We start from the raw sequence: 22,429 nt of genomic DNA on the forward strand, positions 1-22,429 counted from the left end.
GATAATTGCCGGTTACAATGCATTGAGTAATACGGCTTTAAAGTCTGTCCAGCCTGCCATAGGTCCGCGCAGTGCGCATGCGCCGGCTTGAAGTTTTCCCAGCTCTGGCTGCCTAAACTTTACAGTCAGAGAGCTGGAGAGGCAGGAGAGAGCCGGAGCCCCATCCATAGCGGAGCCCCATACTGTGCCCGGGACCACCATCCACAGGAGGATTGCACTGGAGATAGGATTGCCTGTAACCTGCACCCCTGGATTGAGGGCCACTGCAATGACACCCCGACTTTATCATCTCATCATTTAAGGGGCTGCTCAGATTCCGATCCCGGCTGTGGAACCCCCCCAGATCCCAGTGCTCTCTGATGGACGGTGGACTCAGGTGGTGACCAGCACAGGCTTACTCTCTGGGGGTGCTCCCTACTTCATATCACAGGGATTTACTGGAAGGGATCAGTTGCTCTCTTGGGACCCTCCACTTTCTACAATACCTCCCCCCTGGTTCCCACTATCACCTGGCAAAGGACCCCTATATGAAGGAAAAGGGGGGTCCCTCCTTGGCACGGATCTGCAGTCCTACAACAAAGAGGATCTCCTATTTTTTGGGTGGTTGCTCTGCACTCAAAGGAACCTGTATCAGTCTGTGCTGATCTGCACCCCCCCCCCCCCCCCACAAGGGATTAAATACAAATCCTCACCCCAGTGCTCTAAGAGGGGTCTGTCATTAACTGGGGCTCAAGTTCAATTCTGGATTTACCCCATCTAGGATTATCACATTGACCTGCAAGCCTTAACCATGGGAAAGGTGAGTCTTTTACCCCCCCCCCATGCCTAACAAAAGTCTCAATTTCCAGAACACTTGTCATCTAAGCAGATCACTCTCAAGAGGGTGTCCAGAACTGTGTTTGACTCAAAAACAAGTTAGAAGAGAGGTGGAATTGCATGTAAGGACCTCTTCTTAAGTAGTGCTGACATCATAACTTGTAAGGCAGCTGGGTATTGTCCTTTTGGTGTAGTCAGTTGCACTAAAAAGGTGTATCCCTTTAAAAAAAAAAAAAAAAAATACCTGCTGATAAAATCAGATTTTAAATTATTTTACTTGCATGTGCAACATTGCACTTTATCAGTCCTTTTTTCTGCTTCATTAAAAGGGTTAACCCTTTCAGTAGACCTGACTGAGGTTTTTCTATGAAAAACCTGGAGTTGCTAGCTCTTTTACCCTACATTTGGAACCAATTGTACATGTATTGGTGCTTTCCATATACTTTATTCATATGAGCAAATTGAAAAAAGTGCATCCCCTTCTTCTTTTTTTTTTTTTTTTTTTTTTTTTAAGAAAATGTGAAGTTTTTAGCCCCCCTCCCCCCTCTAAATTTTGAAACAGAGCACACACATCGTTGTTTTTATACTTGAGCACCTTGAAAAGGGGATTATCCCTTTAAGTGAGTGTATAGCTGCCCATAGTAGATCAGCTCTTGTTTTCATTTGTGGAGCACATGTACAATTCCTTCTATTGAGTCATTAACTGAGTATCCTGGAAAAAGGGATTATCCCTTTAGGTGAACTCATATTTTTTTTTTTTTTTACCTTTTTTAGAAAACCTGGATCTTCTGGTACAAATGTAAAGTCCCAAAGCACATTTATCAACCAGGAAAAGGGGTTGGGGGGGGGGGGGGGGGGTTCCCTTCAAATGATTCTCTCCATCCTGACAAAGTAGAAGTGGTTCAACATGCTGGCCACTGAATGACTTCACACCCACCTGTGAACCTCAGAAAATTGCCCCAGATCTCTCACTTCCATAAACCTTTTGAGCTTCAGTTGCCTTTGAAGGAAAGGTTCACATGGTCCATCAAACCAGTCATACTTTTTTTTTGCAAAAAATCCCCATAAAAAAGTTTGAAGAAAGTTTTGAAGGATCTTGGAAGTTTTAGTAGAGCTCCTGCGAAAGTTGAAGAGCTTTGTGTGCTAATGTTCCTAGAGAACACATGGAGGTTGAAGACAAGCTGGTCCCACTTTACACCTAAGCTCTAAGCCAGGTTCTCCTCCCTTGCAGACAGACCACATAAAGTAGACAATGGTGTGAGGTGTCCGGCTGTTTTATTGCACGTGTTCCTAAAACTCCACACACACCATTCAGTAGGGGGCTTCTGGGGAGAAAGGGGGGGTTGGTTGATGAAGGGGGCAGTGGGACAGTTTTAAAACGTTGCCAGTCCATTTGTGCTCCTGAGGTCATGATTAAAAGGCTGGTCTACTCTTAACCCAACGCTAAATTACCTAGAGAGCTAATTCTTTGTCACCATGATCCTGCCAACCAGGGGATTGCTAGGCACTGGAAGCTCATGCACCAGACATTCTGCTGGGTCAGTGAGCTCACCCCCCCCCCCCCCCAGGTTGAGATTAGAAGGCTGGTATACTCTTAACTCAACTCTCAATCACCTAGAGAGGGAGTTCTTTAATTCTTTGTCACCATGATCCTGCCAACCAGGGATTGCTAGGCACTGGAAGTTCATGCAGCAGACCTTCTGCTGGGTCAGTCTGTGCTGAGCTCACCCCCCCCCCCCCCCCCCCAGGTTGAGATTAGAAGGCTGGTATACTCTTAACTCCACTCTCAATTACCTAGAGAGGGAGTTCATTAATTCTTTACCACTATGATCCTGCCAACCAGGGGTTGCTAGACCCTGGCATTGAGGGCATGCATTGTGAGGGTACATGCCCCAGACCTGCTGGTCAAAGTCTAATTTTAACATGGGGAGATGATACATTCTATGTTTAAAACTGGGGACATAATATATATCTACTTTTAAATCTGTTCATTTTCTCATATTGTGACTTTTCAGTCTTTAGACCGATTATTTTTTTGTTCAGGTAAAAAGATCTGATCCAAAGTGTTCATTATGGTACCAGACCCTCAGCATGCCTATCTGTGCGTCTCTGGTTTATTAGAACCATAGGAAACGTCAGTCTTTGTTAAGGATAATCGTGAAAGAAATGGGCGAGGAGATGTCACTCACAGGTGGTCGAGGCTGGTACTGTACATACCTGAACTGTCGGGCACCTAAGCAGTAGAGCGGTACAGTGCGCTCTGAGCAAATGAGGACATCTGGCGCCCTCTATTGGCAAAAACAGTTATTGCTACAATAAGTTACTAATCATTACAGCATTTCATGAATGTTTAAAAATGGATAAATATTTTTGATCGCACTTTGGTGGCGTAACTATTACCTAGATTTATTTTAGATAAAATTCAGAAGCTTGTGTTTTTTTTTTTTTTTTTTTTTTTTTTACCCATCATTTTTACATATTTGAACTACAGGTCTTAATGACCTAATCCAGTTGACCAGAACATTTAATAAGCGCTGCAGTTGGCTGGCTAGCTATAAGGAAACCTGATTAATCAAGAGATCAAGGTCTAGCATGAAAGGCCTTTGATGGCATGTAGTTTTGGCTAGAAGTTGCTTAAACACAGCCTGAGGTCTAGTTGAACTTGTTAATGATTTTCAATTGATACCTAATCTGCTCCTTGCACAAACACTCCCAGAAGTGTCAGTGGGAATGTCGTCTAGGCACTGGCTGCCCTGCATAGTATCTCACTAAGTGGACTGGGGACACCTCCTGATAATCTTTTCAACTGGAGGAAGATCTGGACTGTGTTAGATAAAATGCTTTGAAATAAGCATGCAATATAAATAGTAGATCTACTGGTGCAGACCAAATAATCTAAACTGCAGTTGTGCTAAAAAAAAAAAAAAAAATAGGATTATACATCAACCACAGAGAGCCTGGCTTTAATTGCCTCCTTATTTAGTGCCAGAATCAGGTCCTCAGCAAACTTCAGTAGATGGCTTTTACATTTAATCCCAATTTGCTTGGCCACCTGAAGTCGCTGTATGTCCAGACGGGTTTCTTGTAATCATAAATTTCCTGTACGCAACTTTGACTAATACCCCCAACCTTCTTTCTCTCCTCTTTTTTTTTTTTTTTTTTTATTCCCTTTCCCTTCCCCCCCAACGTGCAGAAATTGATTGCACCTTTTTCTTTTTCTCACCGAGTTTCACCGTGCTCAAGGAGCGCCCCCTAGTGGTCAAATCGGACCAGGGACCTTGTAGGCAATTGGGAGTTTGAAAAAGAACAAAGTATTTAGGCTTCTAGTTTTCATTGCGCTGAGAAGATAAAATATGACGTTTGCAAGTGCATATATCACAAATATTGTGCTTTTTTTTTTTCCTTTGCCTTTGTGTATACTTTGTACTTGATACAATGTAATGCTTTCTAAACCGAAAATACTTTCATGATTGCCCAGAAGGAAATAATATTTGTTTTGTCCTTTATATTAGCAGTTTAGTTCAATGAATTCTGAGACTAACCTACTTTTTTTTTTTTTTTATTATTATAATGCATAAAAAAAAAGTTGATTAAATGTGTGTGTGTGTGTATATATATATATATATATATATATATATATATATATATATATATATCATATATGTATGTGTGTGTATGTATGTATGTATATATATATATATACATTATGTATGTATGTATGTGTGTGTTTAAAAAAAAAAAACATATTATATATATATATATATTATACAATCGTTTTATGTTGGGGGCATATAGTTTTTTATATGTATTTTTAAATAATTAGAACTTTTATAGTTTTATATACTTTTTAAATAATTAGGAGTTTAGTGATTGAGCATGGTATAGATGCCTCAATCTACTACATCAATTCAAAGAGCCATTTGAACTTTTAAGAATCTCTTCTTCTTTCTTTGGTTAAATCATTGTCAAAACGAAAAAAGCAAAAAATCGTTTTAATAGGAAATTCTATCTGTAGCTCAGATTTTTTTTTTTTTTTTCCTCAGTTAAATGTTTGGCTGTTTTTAACTTACGAATAACTGCAAAATATTTCATGGTAAGGCATTTAAACTTGCGTTTAACATTGAGCTTTGCATCAAAATATTTAATATTATGGCAATTAACGTGAGCATACATTTGAGATTTGAATCAAGCAGTGTACAAAGTCCGTTCTTGCCGATTTAGACCAAGTTAATTATATATAAAAAGTCTAAATTAATTGAGAATTTTAATGCACTTAAAAAGTGACTTGTGCATGGAGCAATAAAGCAGATTCTATAGAAAGTCAATTCCTGCTTAATCAGATCTAATCATTTGTGTCTTAGTGGTCTATTTATAAATGTCTGCACATAACTTTCACATAGGATTAACTCATTTTCCCAAATGAATCCAATTAGTTAAAAAAAAGAAAAAAATACACAAAACCTAAATGGCCCCTAAAATAATGGTGTATTTCTATGTGACATCCATTAAGTTTAGTTGAACAAAATATACAAATTGCATTACAAATGATCTGATAAACCTTATAGATTGAGAAATGCAGGTTTGTTTTTTATGTTAGGGTTTGTGTGGACACAATTTTTTAAAAACGTGTTTTTGTATAGATTTAAAATAACCCAATTTTTGTGTCACCTACACTTCATTAATAGTGGTGCTGCCACTACAGGCTGATTCTATTATAATCATGCTATCATACATGGTGCTACACTGTGGGATGGGCATGTGGGATGGTTAATGAATGGAGTACAGTGTAATAAAGCATTATCTCTTTGCTGCATTCTCTATATCCATTTATTGTCCTGTCAGGAGGAAGGATAGGTAATGATTTCGGAGCTCTGCTATGGAAAAGGCCACTATGGAAGGAGCAGTCCTCCTGAAGGACTGCTGCTGGTGAATTATTGGACATTAATCAGATGGGAATGCTGATACACAATGTATGGCTGCAGTGTTTTGTACTGGAATCATAAGCTGATCTTCCAGCTACACAATGCAGAGGAATAAGCACCCAGAAAGGGAATTTATATCCCAGGGTAATAAGATTTGTGTAGCAGTCTTGCAATAAACAGAGGAGATGAATAGCAGTGATGGGCCCAGGATAGTAACTCTGGATGGCAGAAGCTGCAGCTCCTTGTGTGGGGCTATCTCCAGCTCCCTCTCTCTGGGATTTGATTTCCTGAACAAGTAAAACCAGATGAGGTAGGACAGAGAGCCCCAGGCCTTTGTTCCTGGGCAGATAATGATGTTTGGGACTGCAATGGTCTATTCTGAACATTTGAGCTGGGGAGGAAGGGGGGCAGAGGAAGAATGTATAGAGCTTGCATTGGATTATTCATCAATGGCTGAAGGTTTGGGCTGTCTGTGAGGTTTCAATAGACCTGTGTGCAATGCTTGTTATAATACATAGCTGGGGTGCCTCATTTAATTAATAAGAACATTATGTAATACAATGGGTGGGTATTATAGTATTTGTAGAAAAGGGAGATATCAATGCATTGTATGTGTGTGTGTATATATATATATATATATATATATATATATATATATATATATATATATGTGTGTGTGTGTGTGTGTGTGTGTGTGTGTGTGTGTGTGTGTGTGTGTGTGTGTGTGTGTGTGTGTGTGTGTGTGTGTGTGTGTGTGTGTGTGTGTGTGTGTGTGTATGTATGTATGTATGTATACAAATACTGATATATATCCCTATTTGTATACATGCATACATCCCCAGATATGTGCTTAGTTTGTGTGTGTGTGTGTGTGTATATATATATATATATATAACCCTTTTACCCTATGTATAATTTTTTATATTTTATTATATAAATGTGTAAATATTCAAACGAGCACACATATCAGGGTGTGTGTGTGTGTGTATGTGTGTATATATATATATATATATATATATATATATATATATATATATATATATACACAAAATATATAGTTTAGAAATTCATTCCAATAGGTAAAAGGAACACATATAGACAAATACAAGACGTGTTTTTGAATCCTTGTCCCTATTCTACAAAATGTTTGTATTTTATTTTTATTATATAGCTTTATATAGCATATTTATAAATTTGACCATGTGATGTAAAAATACTATAGGTGTATGTGGGGCTATCTCTATCCAGCGTCTACAAATATTTTGTGTGTATGTATGTGTATATATAAAAAAATCAGATATGTTATGAATCAATGTCCTTGGTCACAATTCTTCTTTTTTTTTTTTTGGAGTTCATCTTTATAATACAGCTTTCATAAATATGACTATAAAATAAATAATAATAAATATATACATTTGCGTGAGGTATATAGATGTGTGCATTCATCATTGCTGTGATCCATACAAACATTTGTAATAGATTTTTTTTTTTTATATATTTATTTTATGTGTCCTGTAGAATTAATTTTGCCTGTAAGTAATTCCGTTTCTCATATCACTGCGGCTTCTCCAATAGGAATAGCACTGTGTTCACACAGCGAGCGATCATCTCCATAGACGATCTGTAATTCTCATGCACCCTGTTAGATTTGTTGAAGTTGTAGGGAGAATACCCCCCCCCCCCCCCCAATCATTATCTGTGCGATGTCTATGGAATAGAAATGTCTTTAGCAGAACAGGGACCTTCAAATGGAGTACCAGATGTGCGGGCTGACACTGGCAGCTGGGAGGATTGCTTAATCCAAATGTTATTCGTTAGTACTTTTTAGTTTCGGGGTTTGGACATCCTTTGGAAGTGTGGCACACATAAATGATAGCGCAGAGATCGAAGACGCAGAGAGTAGGGATAGCGCCGCACTGTGCCGTGTCGGAGCCGTCTCTATAGATCTGCTAAGCTGCAGGTCCAGTGATGTTCATCGAGTCTTCCCTTGACTACTGTACTCCTTCTTCTAGTATGCCATTGCATTGATATTATTCATTCATTTTTTTAATGCTTTTCTATTCTCTTTTATAATTTTACTTCTATATATTATCTATTTATTTTTAATTGCATGTTTTATATCAGCTACTGATGACTAAACAAACTAGCGGCAATATGAACGTATTTATTTATTGTATTTGATTTTCGTATTTTTTATTCTTCTTTTTTTTTTTTTTTCTTTCAGACAGCCTTGGGACTTTTGCTGAGGTCGGGAAGTTTTGGGGTTCCTGGGGCAGCCATGGTGTCTAGATATTTGCTGGTTGTCCTGCTGGCCTTGTCTTGTATCTCTCAGGTGATGGTGGAAGCAAGTTCATGGTGGTAAGCTGATATTTCGTTTTTTTTTTTTTGGGTTAAAAATATATTTGCTTCTGTTGTTTTTAAATTTAGCCTATTGGCCCCCTTGTAGTGTGGAAGGGATGGGGGTCTGGTGCAGCAGGCACTTGTCATAAAGTCCTATCATTGTCATAGCTGACTCATGTAAAATGGAATTAAATATAAAGCCAAATAGGCTTCAAACATCCAAAATTATATATATATATATATATATATGTATGTGTGTGTGTGTGTGTGTGTGTGTGTGTGTGTGTATATATATATATATACACAAAATTTATTATTATTATAATTTTTTTATGCAGCCCAAATGTGCTGCATTTACTGGATCTCCTCTATAGTTGCAATGAATGCCTGTTCTGGATCTATCAGGGCTTTAAATAAAGTAACTTTGAAAAGAATACCCAATCACACATAGGGGGGGAAAAAACAAAATTTTTGCTTGCAAATATTTGAATGATAAAAGTGAACAGAAATTTTAAACTCTAAAATTTCCCTTGCAAAGAGAACAATCTACTGGCCTTTAGTTGGGACCAATTCACACTGACTTGCTCTAAAATGTATGGAAATGCATGTACATTTCCATCTGTTTTAGCCGTGTTTCAACGCGCATAATGTCCGTTGACATACATGTTGACGTCCATTCACATGCATGTGCAGCATTATGGTGTGAATAGGAGACATTGGAAGTTATTGTTTTTCAGATGTCCTTCCCTTGATCTGTGTTTTACAGCTGCGCTAAAACGCATATCAACGCACTGATGTGATTTGGCCCTAAATCAACCCCAAGATTTTTATCTATGGACTGGGATTGGAAGGGCTGTTGCTCCCTGGGACCATCCAGATTCAGGTTTTCATTCTCCGACTGGCGCTGGAAAGTAAAATTGGAAGTCAGATTGCCTAAAGCCCCGTACACACGTACCGATGGTCGGCTTACAAATGTTCCTCTTTTCTCCCCGGGATGTCGGTGTCTGCTGAAAAGTGCAAAGACAGCACAAGGACAGCACAAGAATTTTGTCCGCCGACTGCAGAAGTGATGTCATGTAATGGTTAACTTTCCCTGTGTTTTCTATTTTCTGAGCATGCCCAGTCTTGCAAATCTGCGGTCTGTCGGCCGAATTGTGTACTGACAGGCGAACAATCGTCCGTTCTGGTGTCGGCATACAAATATTTTCATGTTTGCACGAAAGACTTTTGTCCGCGGATTGTGCGCAGACATCTGTCGGAGGCACCATACTAACACGCGTACAATCGGCAGATCCTTCGTCCACCGACGTTTGTATGCCGACGATCGGTACGTGTGTACGGGGCTTTAGAGTGACAGTTTGGCATTTCTTGCTCTGGTTTTTACAGAATGACCCCCTGTGTCTCTTATCACATTTAAAGATTTAATGTTTTACACACCACCAATATTTTTGCTGCCTATAGGTATGACCTGCACTGTCTATGTATGGAATATCAGTGCTCTGCCCATGTTCAGATATAGATTCAGCCTGTGATGAATGAAAGATCAGTGCTCTGTCTATGTTTATATATAGATCCAGGCTATGAAAAATGAAAGATCAGTTCTCTGTTCATGTCAATATATAGTGTAGATCCAGGGCACGATAAATAAAATATCAGTGCTCTGTCCATGTCAATCTATAGATCCAGCCTACAATAAATAAAATGTCAGTGCTCTGTCCATGTCAATCTATAGATCCACAATGCAATAAATTAAATATAAGTGCTCTGGGCATGTTAATATATAGATCCACAATGTAATGAATTCAGTAGAAGTGCTCTGGGCATGTTAATATATAGATCCAGCTGTGATGAATGAAGCCTCTTATACATATCACAGTATTCAGCATACTTCTTTGAACACTGTGGTCCCTGTAGTTGCACTGTGACCTCTGTGGGATCAGTCAGCTTATGCTGGTATTATGCAGCTATATACAGAATATCTTATCAGAACATGGCAGACAGGGTCAATATTTTATTTGAATATTGATTTATTATAACATTTCTTCACACGTCTGTTCTCCAAATACCAACATGTCTCACGCTTTGACACATTTGGGCTGGTTTGTGAAAACAGGTGCAGATGGGGGGCTGCTAGTAGAATGAAGTTCTTTATTGTATCTTTCCACTGGATGAAAGGCCTAAACTGATTTTGAAGGGGATTTTACCTATATCAATCAATCTGATTAACTGCTATAGGTAATATCCCATCTAATCTGATTGCTAAGGCTTGGTTCACATCTGTACAGCGCAGGTGCATTGCGCTTTAGGTGTGTTACTGTTAAACTCTATATAACATTTTTTGATTAAAGTGCATCAAAGATGCAGCAAGCAGGATTTTTTTTTTTTTTTTTAAGGCACCACACCTAAATCGAATGTAAAGTGCCCAGGTGTGAACAGGACCTTTTGCTATTATCCCCTCCAATCTGATTGCTATAGAATAGAAAATATTCTCTCCAATCTTCATGATTAGTAATATTCTCTCCAATCTGAATGATTGGTAACGGTAATATTCTCTCCAATCTGAATGATTGGTAATATGCTCTCCAATCTGAATGATTGGTAATGGTATTATCCCCTCCAATCTGATTGCCATAGGTATTATCCACTCCATTCTGATTGGTGTAGATAATATTCCTTCCAGTCTAATTGCTATAGGTAATATCCTCTCCAGCCTGATTTCTACATCCCTTACTGTCAGTGGGGTGTCCCTGTAGATTGACATCTTTAAACTCTATAGCAAGCTTTACCTTTTCTGTAGTTCTGCTATGTAGTAGAATGGTTGGTTGAAACAAACAATTTATTAAATATATAGAGCAATCTATTAAGTGTTCCCTTTTTATAAACTGCATACCCACTTTACAAAGTCCCAGGTGAAGCTGTGCTCTGTTCCCTTCTACATGATTGGGTATTCACAATTTCACCTTGTATAATTGGCAAAGTGAATATGCTTGAATCCTTTAGGAAATTCACACCTGTGTATCACATCTGCAGTCTTATTTCTCCATGAGACTGATATCACATCTTGCTATGAGGCTGATACAATGTATCACATGCACAGTGTTGGTTGTCTACAAGGGCCGGTTCACCCCAGAATGCGGTGCAGTAGAGGTGCATTACATACGCATCTCCCGCACCATGTTCAAAGCACGCTGCCTTTGCAATCTGCTGCAGGTGCCAATGCATTGTTAAAGCAGATCGCAAACGCATTTGCATTTGTGGGCACCAGATCGCATGGTACTGCAATACCATGTGATTTGGTGCAGCATGTTTTTTAAAAGTAGTTCATGCATTACTTTTTCTGTTCAGTGCATTTTGCAGCACAATCAAAGGAATGGGCTGCCAAATCGCACTGCAGGGGAATGCACAGGAATTGTGGTATGAAACCCTAAGACTGATACAGTGTATCACATCTGCAGTGTATGTTCTCTGAGGCTGATCACATCTGCAGTGCTGTTTCTTCTATGACACTGATCCAATGTATCACACCTGCAGTGTTGCACAGTGTATCAGAATTGAAAGGCAGTTATACTGTTAGCTGAGGCATGTAATAGAATTTTCCCTTAGCTTTGCAAATCAAACTATATTGATATTAACTTTCCTGAATCGCCAGAGTGATCTCTGCCTCTTCTGTAGAGTGTTTGATCTGTGGTGCTGTCTTTCTATGACACTGATACAATGTATCACATCTGCACTGCTCTCTCTCTACTATGACACTGATACAATGTATCACATCTGCACTGCTCTCTCTCTACTATGACACTGATACAATGTATCACATCTGCACTGCTCTCTCTCTCTACTATGACACTGATACAATGTATCACATCTGCACTGCTCTCTCTCTCTCTCTCTCTCTCTCTCTCTCTACTATGACACTGATACAATGTATCACATCTGCACTGCTCTCTCTCTACTATGACACTGATGCAATGTATCACATCTGCACTGCTCTCTCTCTACTATGACACTGATACAATGTATCACATCTGCACTGCTCTCTCTCTACTATGACACTGATACAATGTATCACATCTGCACTGCTCTCTCTCTACTATGACACTGATACAATGTATCACATCTGCACTGCTCTCTCTCTCTCTACTATGACACTGATACAATGTATCACATCTGCACTGCTCTCTCTCTCTCTCTACTATGACACTGATACAATGTATCACATCTGCACTGCTCTCTCTCTCTCTCTACTATGACACTGATACAATGTATCACATCTGCACTGCTCTCTCTCTCTCTCTACTATGACACTGATACAATGTATCACATCTGCACTGCTCTCTCTCTCTCTACTATGACACTGATACAATGTATCCCATCTGCACTGCTCTCTCTCTCTCTCTCTCTACTATGACACTGATACAATGTATCACATCTGCACTGCTCTCTCTCTACTATGACACTGATGCAATGTATCACATCTGCACTGCTCTCTCTCTACTATGACACTGATACAATGTATCACATCTGCACTGCTCTCTCTCTCTCTACTATGACACTGATACAATGTATCACATCTGCACTGCTCTCTCTCTCTCTACTATGACACTGATACAATGTATCACATCTGCACTGCTCTCTCTCTCTCTCTACTATGACACTGATACAATGTATCACATCTGCACTGCTCTCTCTCTCTCTACTATGACACTGATACAATGTATCACACCTGCACTGCTCTCTCCCTCTCTCCCTCTCTCCCCCAATCCCCCTCTCTCCCTCTCTCCCTCTCTCCCTCTCTCCCTCTATCTATCTATCTATCTTATCTATCTTATCTATCTTATCTATCTATCTATCTATCTATCTATCTATCTATCTATCTATCTATCTATCTATCTATCTATCTATCTATCTATCTATCATCTCAGTGAATATCATGAAGCAGTGTTTTAATTTCCATGCACCTGATTTTAAATTCAAAGTGAACACAGATTTTTTACACTAAGCCAAATAACATTCTGCAAAATCCCCCTCAATGTATTATGTTGGCAGTACTTGTTCTCTATGGCACTGACTCAACGATGTTGACCTATTAAAGGAATAAAGGCTGTTCTACTATCAAAGTAAATGCTCATTTTGGAAGAATTTTGGTGAATAAGATGAATCTGTGTTCACTTTGAATATTCAATCAAGTGCTAACGAAAAGCTTATTTTTAATATTCCTCTTGTCTGTGTTTGGGTATTTAAAGTGAATTCAGATTTGCCTTATTTCCAAACATTCACTTTCTAAGGTGAACACACACTTCCCATCATAAACATTCACTTTGAACAGCCTCTATGTCTTTAGTAAACTGATCCTAAGGTGTCACGTTGGCAGTAATTATTCTGTATGGGTCTGATACTTTGCATCTGCACATTAATTGTTCTCTATGAGAACAATACCTTTTGCGGATTTTTAAAGAAGTTAAGAATAGTGAAGTATCACTTCAATTACCCAGTCATGTGAAAATCAAACTCATGATTATTTCATCTACACATGGTTGGATAATTCAGGCAAATCTCTGTAAATATTTTAAACTCCTTTAGTAAATCAGCCTGAATGCATTATGTCTGTAGTACATGTTCTGTATGGGAGTAATACCAAGCATCATGACTGCAGTAATTGTTTCTTGAAGGGACCATGCATCATGACTGCAGTACCGGTTCTCTTTTGCAGCGTTTTTCAACCTATTTTCAACTGCAGCACCCTGTAATCAATTTCTTGAGGCTCCCAAATCTAAAACATGAAAACATAAATGTTACTTGGCAATGGGAAACCAGAGCTTGGGACAATGCACACAACCACCTTAATGAAATTAACTTCAAATCATACCCTCCCTTCGCATAAGAGTCCCACATAAAATCAAAAGTTCCCTTATACATCAGGGTGCCCATCAAAGTCCCCCCCCCCCCATACATCAGAGGCCCTTCTTTACCATAGAGTACCTCTGGCATCAAAGTCCTCACTCTAGGGTATCCTTTCATCAGTCTGGGTAACCCAGAGAGGATTCAAGGGTGCAGTGACACCCCAGTTGAGAAACACTGCTTTATGGGACTGATACAATGTATCACGTCTGTTGTACTTGTTCTCTGTGGAACTGATACAGTGCATCATGACTGCAGTACTTGTTCTCTATGGGACTAATACAGTGTATCGTGTCTTTAGTACTTGTCATCCATGGGACTGATGCAAGGCATCATAATTGCAGGGCCTGTTCTCTATGGGACTAATACAGTGCATCATGACTGCATGACTTGTCCTCTATGGGACTAATACAGTGTATCATGTCTTTATTATTCTCTATAGGACTGATACAATGCATCATGACTGCAGGACTTGTTCTCTATGGAACTGATGCAATTCATCATGTTTGTGGTGCTTGTTCCCTATGGGACTGATGCAATGTATCATGTCTTTAGTACTTGTTCTCTAGGAGACTTACAATGTATCATGTCTGTTGTACTGGTTCGTTTAAGGACTGATGCAATGTATCATGTCTGTAGTGCTTGTTCTCTATGGGACTAATGCAATGTATCATGTCTGTAGTACTTGTTCTCTATGAGACTGATGCAATGTATCTGTAGTACTTGTTCTCTATAGGACTGATGCAATGTATCATGTCTGTAGTACTTGTTCTCTATGGGACTGATGCAATGTATCATGTCTGTAGTACTTGTTCTCTATAGGACTGATGCAATGTATCATGTCTGTAGTGCTTATTCTCTATGGGACTGATGCAATGTATCTGTAGTTCTTGTTCTCTATAGGACTGGACTGATGCAATGTATCATGTCTGTAGTACTTGTTCTCTATGGGACTGATGCAATGTATCATGTCTGTAGTACTTGTTCTCTATGGGACTGATGCAATGTATCTGTAGTACTTGTTCTCTATAGGACTGGACTGATGCAATGTATCATGTCTGTAGTACTTGTTCTCTATGGGACTAATGCAATGTATCATGTCTGTAGTACTTGTTCTATATAGGACTGATGCAATGTATCATGTCTGTAGTACTTGTTCTCTATGGGACTGATGCAATGTATCATGTCTATAGTACTAGTAATGTAGTACTTGTTCCCTATGGAACTAATACATTGCATTATGACTGCAATATTTGTTCCTATGGGACTAATACAATGCATTGTGTCTGTAGTTCCTAATTTATTAGGGAGAAATACAATGTTTTACATCTGCAGTGCTGTGTTTTTTTTTTTTTTTTTTTTTTTTTTTTTTTTTTTTTTCTCAGTTGGATTTAAGAGCCATTTACAGCTAAAAATATTAACTAAATGTCCTACCACTGATATAATGTATCTTGTCTGCTGTGCTGTCTAAGGATGAATTAAGTGAATGATCTTCTATCTAACAAATAAATATTATCAGAATATTGGACACACTGATAGAATGTATACTGTCAGCACTGTGTAACACATCTGCACTTTTCTGACAAATGTAATAATTCTTGCAATCCTATAGCTACATGCTCATTCTAAAGTACTTGTCTTATATTGTCTTTCTGCAGGTCACTGGCAATGAACCCCGTCCAGCTCCCCGAAGTTTACATTATTGGGGCTCAGCCTCTGTGCAGCCAGTTATCAGGGCTCTCCCAGGGGCAGAAGAAGCTGTGTCTGCTCTATCAGGACCATATGCAATATATTGGGGAGGGCGCAAAGACTGGGATCAAAGAGTGCCAGTACCAGTTCAGACACAGGAGGTGGAACTGCAGCACTGTGGATAACACATCAGTGTTTGGCAGGGTTATGCAAATAGGTAAGACCATTTTTCTAAATATACACATAATGTATCCGTTATAACTATTTTATGATTCTTAGCATTTTATTTGTTGTTTTTTTTTTTTTTTTTTTACAATTTGTTTTAGTGAGTCGGATATGGGAGACTTTCTAGGTCAGTGATTCACAGCATTCCGAAAATACAAACCTCTTTATAAAAAGTAGTACCCTATAGTATGGTTCATTTAATACTTGGTACCCCATGACATGGGTTGATATACTCTCTAATTTTGCATTTAATATTTTTTCTAAGCGAAAACTTTTTTTTTTTTTTTTTTTAAAAGTTAAAATACTTACTCATAGCTATTTTTATTTATTTTTCACAAAATGTCATAGTTATTATTGTAGTGGGTAAAAGTACCACCTGACAGAGTTGCTACGGGTTTAAAACCATTGAGTAATAGTTGAACATTCTTTGGGTTTATTAAGTAATCAGTGCAAAGAAGAAAAGGAAAATGTGCGAAGTGCTGCCATGCATAGGGATCAGTTGGGATGCAGTGCGTTGATAAGAATATTTCTGATACATGCCTATGGCACTCAGTCTATCACTATTGCTCTTTTATAGTTAGTTATTTTTCTTTAATAAGCTAGCTTGTGTTATTTTCTGGTATATAACAAAAAACTTTCTATTGTGTGTCCAGTTGGTATAACTGAACTAAGGTATCCCACTAATGTGCTTGTGTTTTTTCCAAGTAAGTCTTGCTGTTTTTAAATTGCTTTAATTTATTGGAATTTGATTATTTTTTTTTAAATATGAAATGGTTATTTTAAGACGCATTTAGCATGCTTTAGCCTGGCAGAAGTAGCACAGGATACAATTACTACTGATGGAAAATTCAGGTTTAGTTTTTTTTTTTTTATTTATTTTTTTATCAGGATGTGATGAACAGCAAACTATTTTTAAGTTGATAAATTAACTGCTGATGGTTCATCATAATATATACTTAGATCCTATTTATATTTAGGCCCTTCTCACCAACCTAAGCAGCCATGAAGCCTTGGCTAAATCCGTATAGATACAAAATGGGATAATAACTTTGTTTTAATTGACCCACTTGGACTCAGTAAGTTTTTAATTAGGAATCAAGTGCGTGAAAAATGTGTTTTGGGCTGTTTTTGCCAAGAGTGATGTCAGAGTGTGCTTCTGCTCTTTTCTGAATTTTACATATCGCTAACAAAAGAATCCTTAAAGTAACAAGTCAATAATTGGATAAAGGAACATGCAATGGTAGAGGTTGCCAATGTCTGAATATTGTTACATTATAATATTAAGTTACGTGTGGGTGTGGCTTGCTAATTATTTGCATTGTTCAGGCACACAACATTGTTGAAAGCTTCGAATTCTGTCATCTCCTCCTTCTGAAAATATGGTTGATATTTAAAAAGTTTTCAAAACCACTAATTATTCTTCAGCAGTGCGATAAAAAAAAATTGATTTCTACAAAATTGTTCCTTGTGTCAAAAATTTGCTATAACTCTGTAGTTAGCTTGACGATTACGGTAGTTTAAAAGAACCAATCAGCAGTCACTTTCCATTGTTCTAATTAAATTTGTTAAAACCAAGTGAAACCCTAAATCCCATTGGCTGGGTGTTTCACATTGCGTCTATGCTTTGCTCATCTCTATTATGTGCAATATTTGGAACTACAAGTTCCAGCATGCCTAATTCAAATCAGTCTTGTAATTCCAAAATAAGTGATCTAGGTTCTTACTTCGACTTTTGTTAAAGTCTGTAAAAATACGATCTGCATTCTGAAATGTTGTATATTGATCCCCCCCCCCTTTTTTTTTTCTTATTTTAATTTAAATAAAAATGTTGTTAGTGGGAAAATAAAAGAAAGATTGGGATTGGACTGTTCAGCTGGCAGTTTTGTGCTTGAATGTACAAGCCCTTGTTTTAATGACCTTATTATGTGAGTTGAGGGGGTATTATTGCATTATGCTACTATTTACACCTTTTGGATTTGCACTGAGAGTGACTTGTGTTTCTTGTCAATGTTGGAGACTTTGATCAGCACTTAGATCTCTTCTTTCCTCACTTCTGTCTTGTTTGCACTTGGTTTAAAGTCATTTTTTTTGGAAATCCACTGTTGGGTTTGATATAAGGAGACTCCCTACAGGCATTGACAGTTTCAATCCCTGGAGATTTTCTGCTGTAGACGTTTTAACCATAAAAAAAAAAAAAAAAAAAAACACGATCACTTCTATCCCTGCATAAACTGATTTCTTAAACAAGAAGTAATTTATAAGGGCAATTAGGCACTTAAACTAACTGCAGCGCTAAGAGGGGTTTAATAGGTATTTGGAGGCAGTGGCCTAGACTGGGATAGTGAAGGGCCTATTCAGCGGCTCTCAGAACTGGACTCCAGACTATATTTAAGTTTCATAAACTGGGGAGGGGAAACAAGAAGGCCAGGAGTATAATTTTTATTTCTGGGAAATTAGCTGAAATGTAAAATTGCTTGGCTTTAAAGATGATATGCATTACAGAATTAATGTGCTTTTGTAGGCACTTTGCACAGATTTTTTGGTAATTCCATATATCAATGTGTCTCCACATGTCTCTTACAATTATCAAAGATTTTACATTGTATATTTTCCTATTGAAATGGTGTGTATAAATAATATCATGTGGTCCTTCAGACAGGACCACAGCTTGGACTGCAGCACTGGTGTATATTTCATTATATCATCCAGATTTATGCTCAAGGTAATTTTTTTTTTTTTTAACTTTTTTTATTTAAAATAGGATTTTGTGACACAATTTTTCTGTAGTCCCTTTTATGATACTGTCCCTGAAAAACAGAAGAATAAGTGGTAATGATTATATTTTCGCTTGGCAAAGTAAATCTTACAGTCTAAGCTTGGTGAATAAAGTTAAGAGGTGTTTATGTCAACTGTATAATATGTACATGGCAAAATCCTTTTTTATTTACTTATTTTTTTTTTTTTTTTTTTTATTCCCCTTTTATAAAATTACATAGTCAAAGTTGACATAACTTCACCTATTTTCTTAATCTTTTCTGTTGCTTGTAATCTTCTATCTATCCACCCACCCATCTATCTATCCATCCATCCATACATTAATAATGTAGTCTTTTTATTCTTGAAACCTAACCATGTCCTTGCTTATACTTGAAAAACCGATGCCATTTCTGCACACAAAATAATTTAAAGCCAAATGATTTATTTAAAAAAAAAAAAAAAAAAAAAATTTTATATATATATATATATATTTATTAGGCACTTCATTTAAATATTCATTTATTCATGCATACAGTCACAACATATCTGGATGTTAGGATAGCTCCTACAGTATATTCCACTTTGTACTATATAGAAATAAGAGTACTGTAAGGATTTGTCTTTGTATACGCCAAATTACCATGGATATATGTGGGAGTTTTGCCCTATAACGTCTTTACAATAGTAACATTTAAATACTACAGAAACTGTGTACTTTTAATTAATAAAAGAAAGAAATGAATTATATATATATATATATATATATATATATATAATAATTATTATTATTATATGATGTATTTTTTCACATTTTATTATTTTATTCTACACATCTTTCAGTTTCCAATTTTTCTAGGTTGAATTTTGTTAGTAAAAACTCATGGTATGCACACATAGCGTTTTAGTTGCATTTGTTGTATGCTATGTATTTGCAGTGCCTTGATTACATCTGGCTATTATGTGAACACGTCCCCTTTCAATGGCATCTGCACTGCTTAATGTAATCCTGAATACTGGCCAAAGCCGGAAGGTGTTTTCTATTAAGGTCAGCATTCAGGGCTGCTTTAATGTGTATAGGTCATGCGTTTTTCTACCAAAAGCAGTAGAACACATTTTCCAGAATAATCAGATGCTAAAAGACTGGAAGGAAAATGCACAAAAAGGTATAGCATGTACATACCATTGTATTACCTATCTTTTTTTGCGACCCAGTCCATAGGAATTCCTCATTGTTACCCATAGTACTCTGTACAGTGCTCTAAGCAAAATGCACATTTCTAAACTTCTTGCGGCATCCACCAAAGTCTCGGCCAACCCAATAAAAGCTTATGGGGTCAGCTCAAAAAAAGAGATTTATATTCCAAGCTGAATCATGGTTAACTCCTAGGATTTCAGATGGCCTATGGCATTTATATAGGACTGTGTACAATATGGCATTCATATAGGCAATGTGCTCGCATTACACAAAGTGAATAGAACTCGTTCCTTAATTTAATACAAACCGTCTGCAGTCTCTCTGTTTAAAACTCTCCATTTCAGGGCTTTTAAAAGGCCATTTTAGAGATAAACAGAAATGATTTTAATTTGATGGAAGAATACGATGGCACACAGTTTGATAGGAAGGAGCAGAAAAAAAAAAGATATCAGATTTTAAGATCTCGTGTTTTTATTCCTGCCTTGACATTTATTTTGGAAAGTCAGTTAAGTGCCGTTATTGTAACCCTCAGCACATGTAACCTCTCAAATCATCTTGTTTTCATTTAATGGGAGCGGGTGTGGGAAGAAAGTTTTGAGAAAGTCCAAAATCGCTTCCACCCCTTGAACCTTCTCTAGTTCTGATTAACAGATAAATTTGCTAAACCATTTCACCCTGCAGTTTTAAATAGATGCCCATTACGGGGTGTTATTGGAGAAGGTCCTAATATTCAGGAGAAGAGTAGGCTTTAAAGTAGATATAAACCCTAACTGAATGACATTCAGTCTGCTAAAGCGCAGAATATTATAATACTTTATACAATTGTCATTTCTTCCATTTTTATTTTTTAATATTTTTTTGCCCTCAACAGTCTCCTCCCCCCCTTTTTTTTTTTTCAAATCCTTATGTTGCATCTTGGTTCTCTTGATCACTTGCAGCTTCTTTGCAACCATTTTCTGTCTACATGCATTTTAGGACAGCATGGCATCCCTCAGAGCAGGTTTCCTGATGGTGTTGTTGACCTGCACTTGGGTAATGTGTGTTTAAAACTAGCTTTTGTAGTCCTTCATCAGACCATGAGGCAAGGTGACAATACAGCACAATTAGAAGACGGGGATGGAGTGTTGGCACCTTATAATATGAAGCACCTGAAAAAGGACCTTTTTATAGAAGAGTCAACAGGTATTGCTCAAATGAAAGAGGTTAAAGCTTATTTGGGGTTTTGGCGATTTTGGTTTATATATGCTTTTGGCTCGGTTTATACTTTGTGCGTGTTGGGTACGTGCGCAAAATCGCATGCTTTTCCCAACATGCTGCCCTTTAGCAGACGCGCAGCAGTGCTATTAATTGCCAATGGCATTTCCACATATCTGTAAACTCGCACACCACTGGCCAATGTGCCACTTCCCATGAAGGTTGGTGTGGCACAGGTCTTGATCTAAGGGGGGCACTTTAACCGGCCCCCCCCCCCCCCCAAAAGCTAGTGCATCCACTAATCCATGAGACTTGATGGGGACAATCAATGTAAGGGGGACTCTGATGAGGGCATTTTGAGGAGATAATTGATGTAAGTGGCACTTTGAAGGGGCAATTTCTGTAAGTGGCACTCTGATGAGGACAGTGGATGTCAGGGGACACTGATTACAGTTGATATCAGGGACACTAGGGTTCCCAGTCCCCCTTCCATCCACTGTCCCCATCAGAGGGACACCCTGATAGGGACACCAGATGCAAGGGGGTCCCAAGGTGCCCTGATGTAAGGGATTAAGCCCCGTACACACGTACCGATTGTCGGCCGTAAATATTTGGCCGACGACCGATCGGCCGATTGTAGGATGGTTAGTATGATGCTTCCGACAGCCGACAGCGCATTTTCGGCCGAACAGAATCTGTCGTGCAGGCATTAAAATTTTTGTTGGCCGTCACCAGAATGGCCGATTGTTCGCCAGTCAGTACAGATTTCGGCCGACAGACAGCCGATTAGCAAGACTGGGCATGCTCAGAAAAGAAAAAAGACAAGGAAAGTGAACCATCACATGACATCACTTCTGCAGTCGGCTGTTGTTGGCCGACAAAATTCGTGTGCAGTCTTTTGCAGTTTTTAACAGACACGACAGCCCTGGACAAAAGACGGCCGATCGTTCGGCCGACGATTGGTACGTGTGTACGGGGCTTAACTCTGATAAGAACTCCTAATGTAAGGGGGGCACAGGTTCTGTTTAATTATTCTAATGACAGTCTAATACAGGGATCCTCAAACTACGGCCCTCCAGCTGTTGTGGAACTACACATCCATGAGGCATTGTAAAACTCTGACATTCACAGACATGACTAGGCATGATGGGAAATGTAGTTCCTGAACAACTGGAGGGCCGTAGTTTGAAAACCCCTGCTCTAATACATACTAGTGTTCACTCCTGCACCGCCTCTTCACTGCCCGTCTGACAGCACTTCTGACTTGTGGTACACAAACATGCCAAGTGAACAGGGATTACTGGTGCCCTGCATCTCTATCACACTATTTACAATATGCCCCCTGACTTTTTATTTTTTACTGCAGCCCCAGATAAGATCGGCTAGATTTGGT

General features: G+C 38.2%; 1 protein-coding gene across 2 annotated transcripts in view; it reads left to right on the forward strand.

Moving 5' to 3' along the window:
- The first annotated feature begins 211 nt into the window (after window positions 1–211).
- WNT5A (Wnt family member 5A) overlaps window positions 212–22,429 on the forward strand; it is a 57,475-nt gene continuing 35,257 nt past the window's right edge. Inside the window, exons 1-3 of one of the 2 annotated variants that reach the window (XM_082265091.1) lie at window positions 212–799; window positions 7,963–8,096; window positions 15,635–15,882. In XM_082265091.1, coding sequence (XP_082121217.1) covers window positions 791–799; window positions 7,963–8,096; window positions 15,635–15,882 — 391 coding nt within the window. In that variant the 5' untranslated portion in view covers window positions 212–790. Of the gene's footprint in view, window positions 800–7,637; window positions 7,750–7,962; window positions 8,097–15,634; window positions 15,883–22,429 lie in introns of those variants that run through there. The other variant, XM_082265092.1, reaches the window with a different exon arrangement.

This window comes from Pelophylax lessonae, assembly GCF_965119305.1.
Source record: "Pelophylax lessonae genome assembly, chromosome: 8".
NCBI lineage: Eukaryota > Metazoa > Chordata > Amphibia > Anura > Ranidae > Pelophylax > Pelophylax lessonae.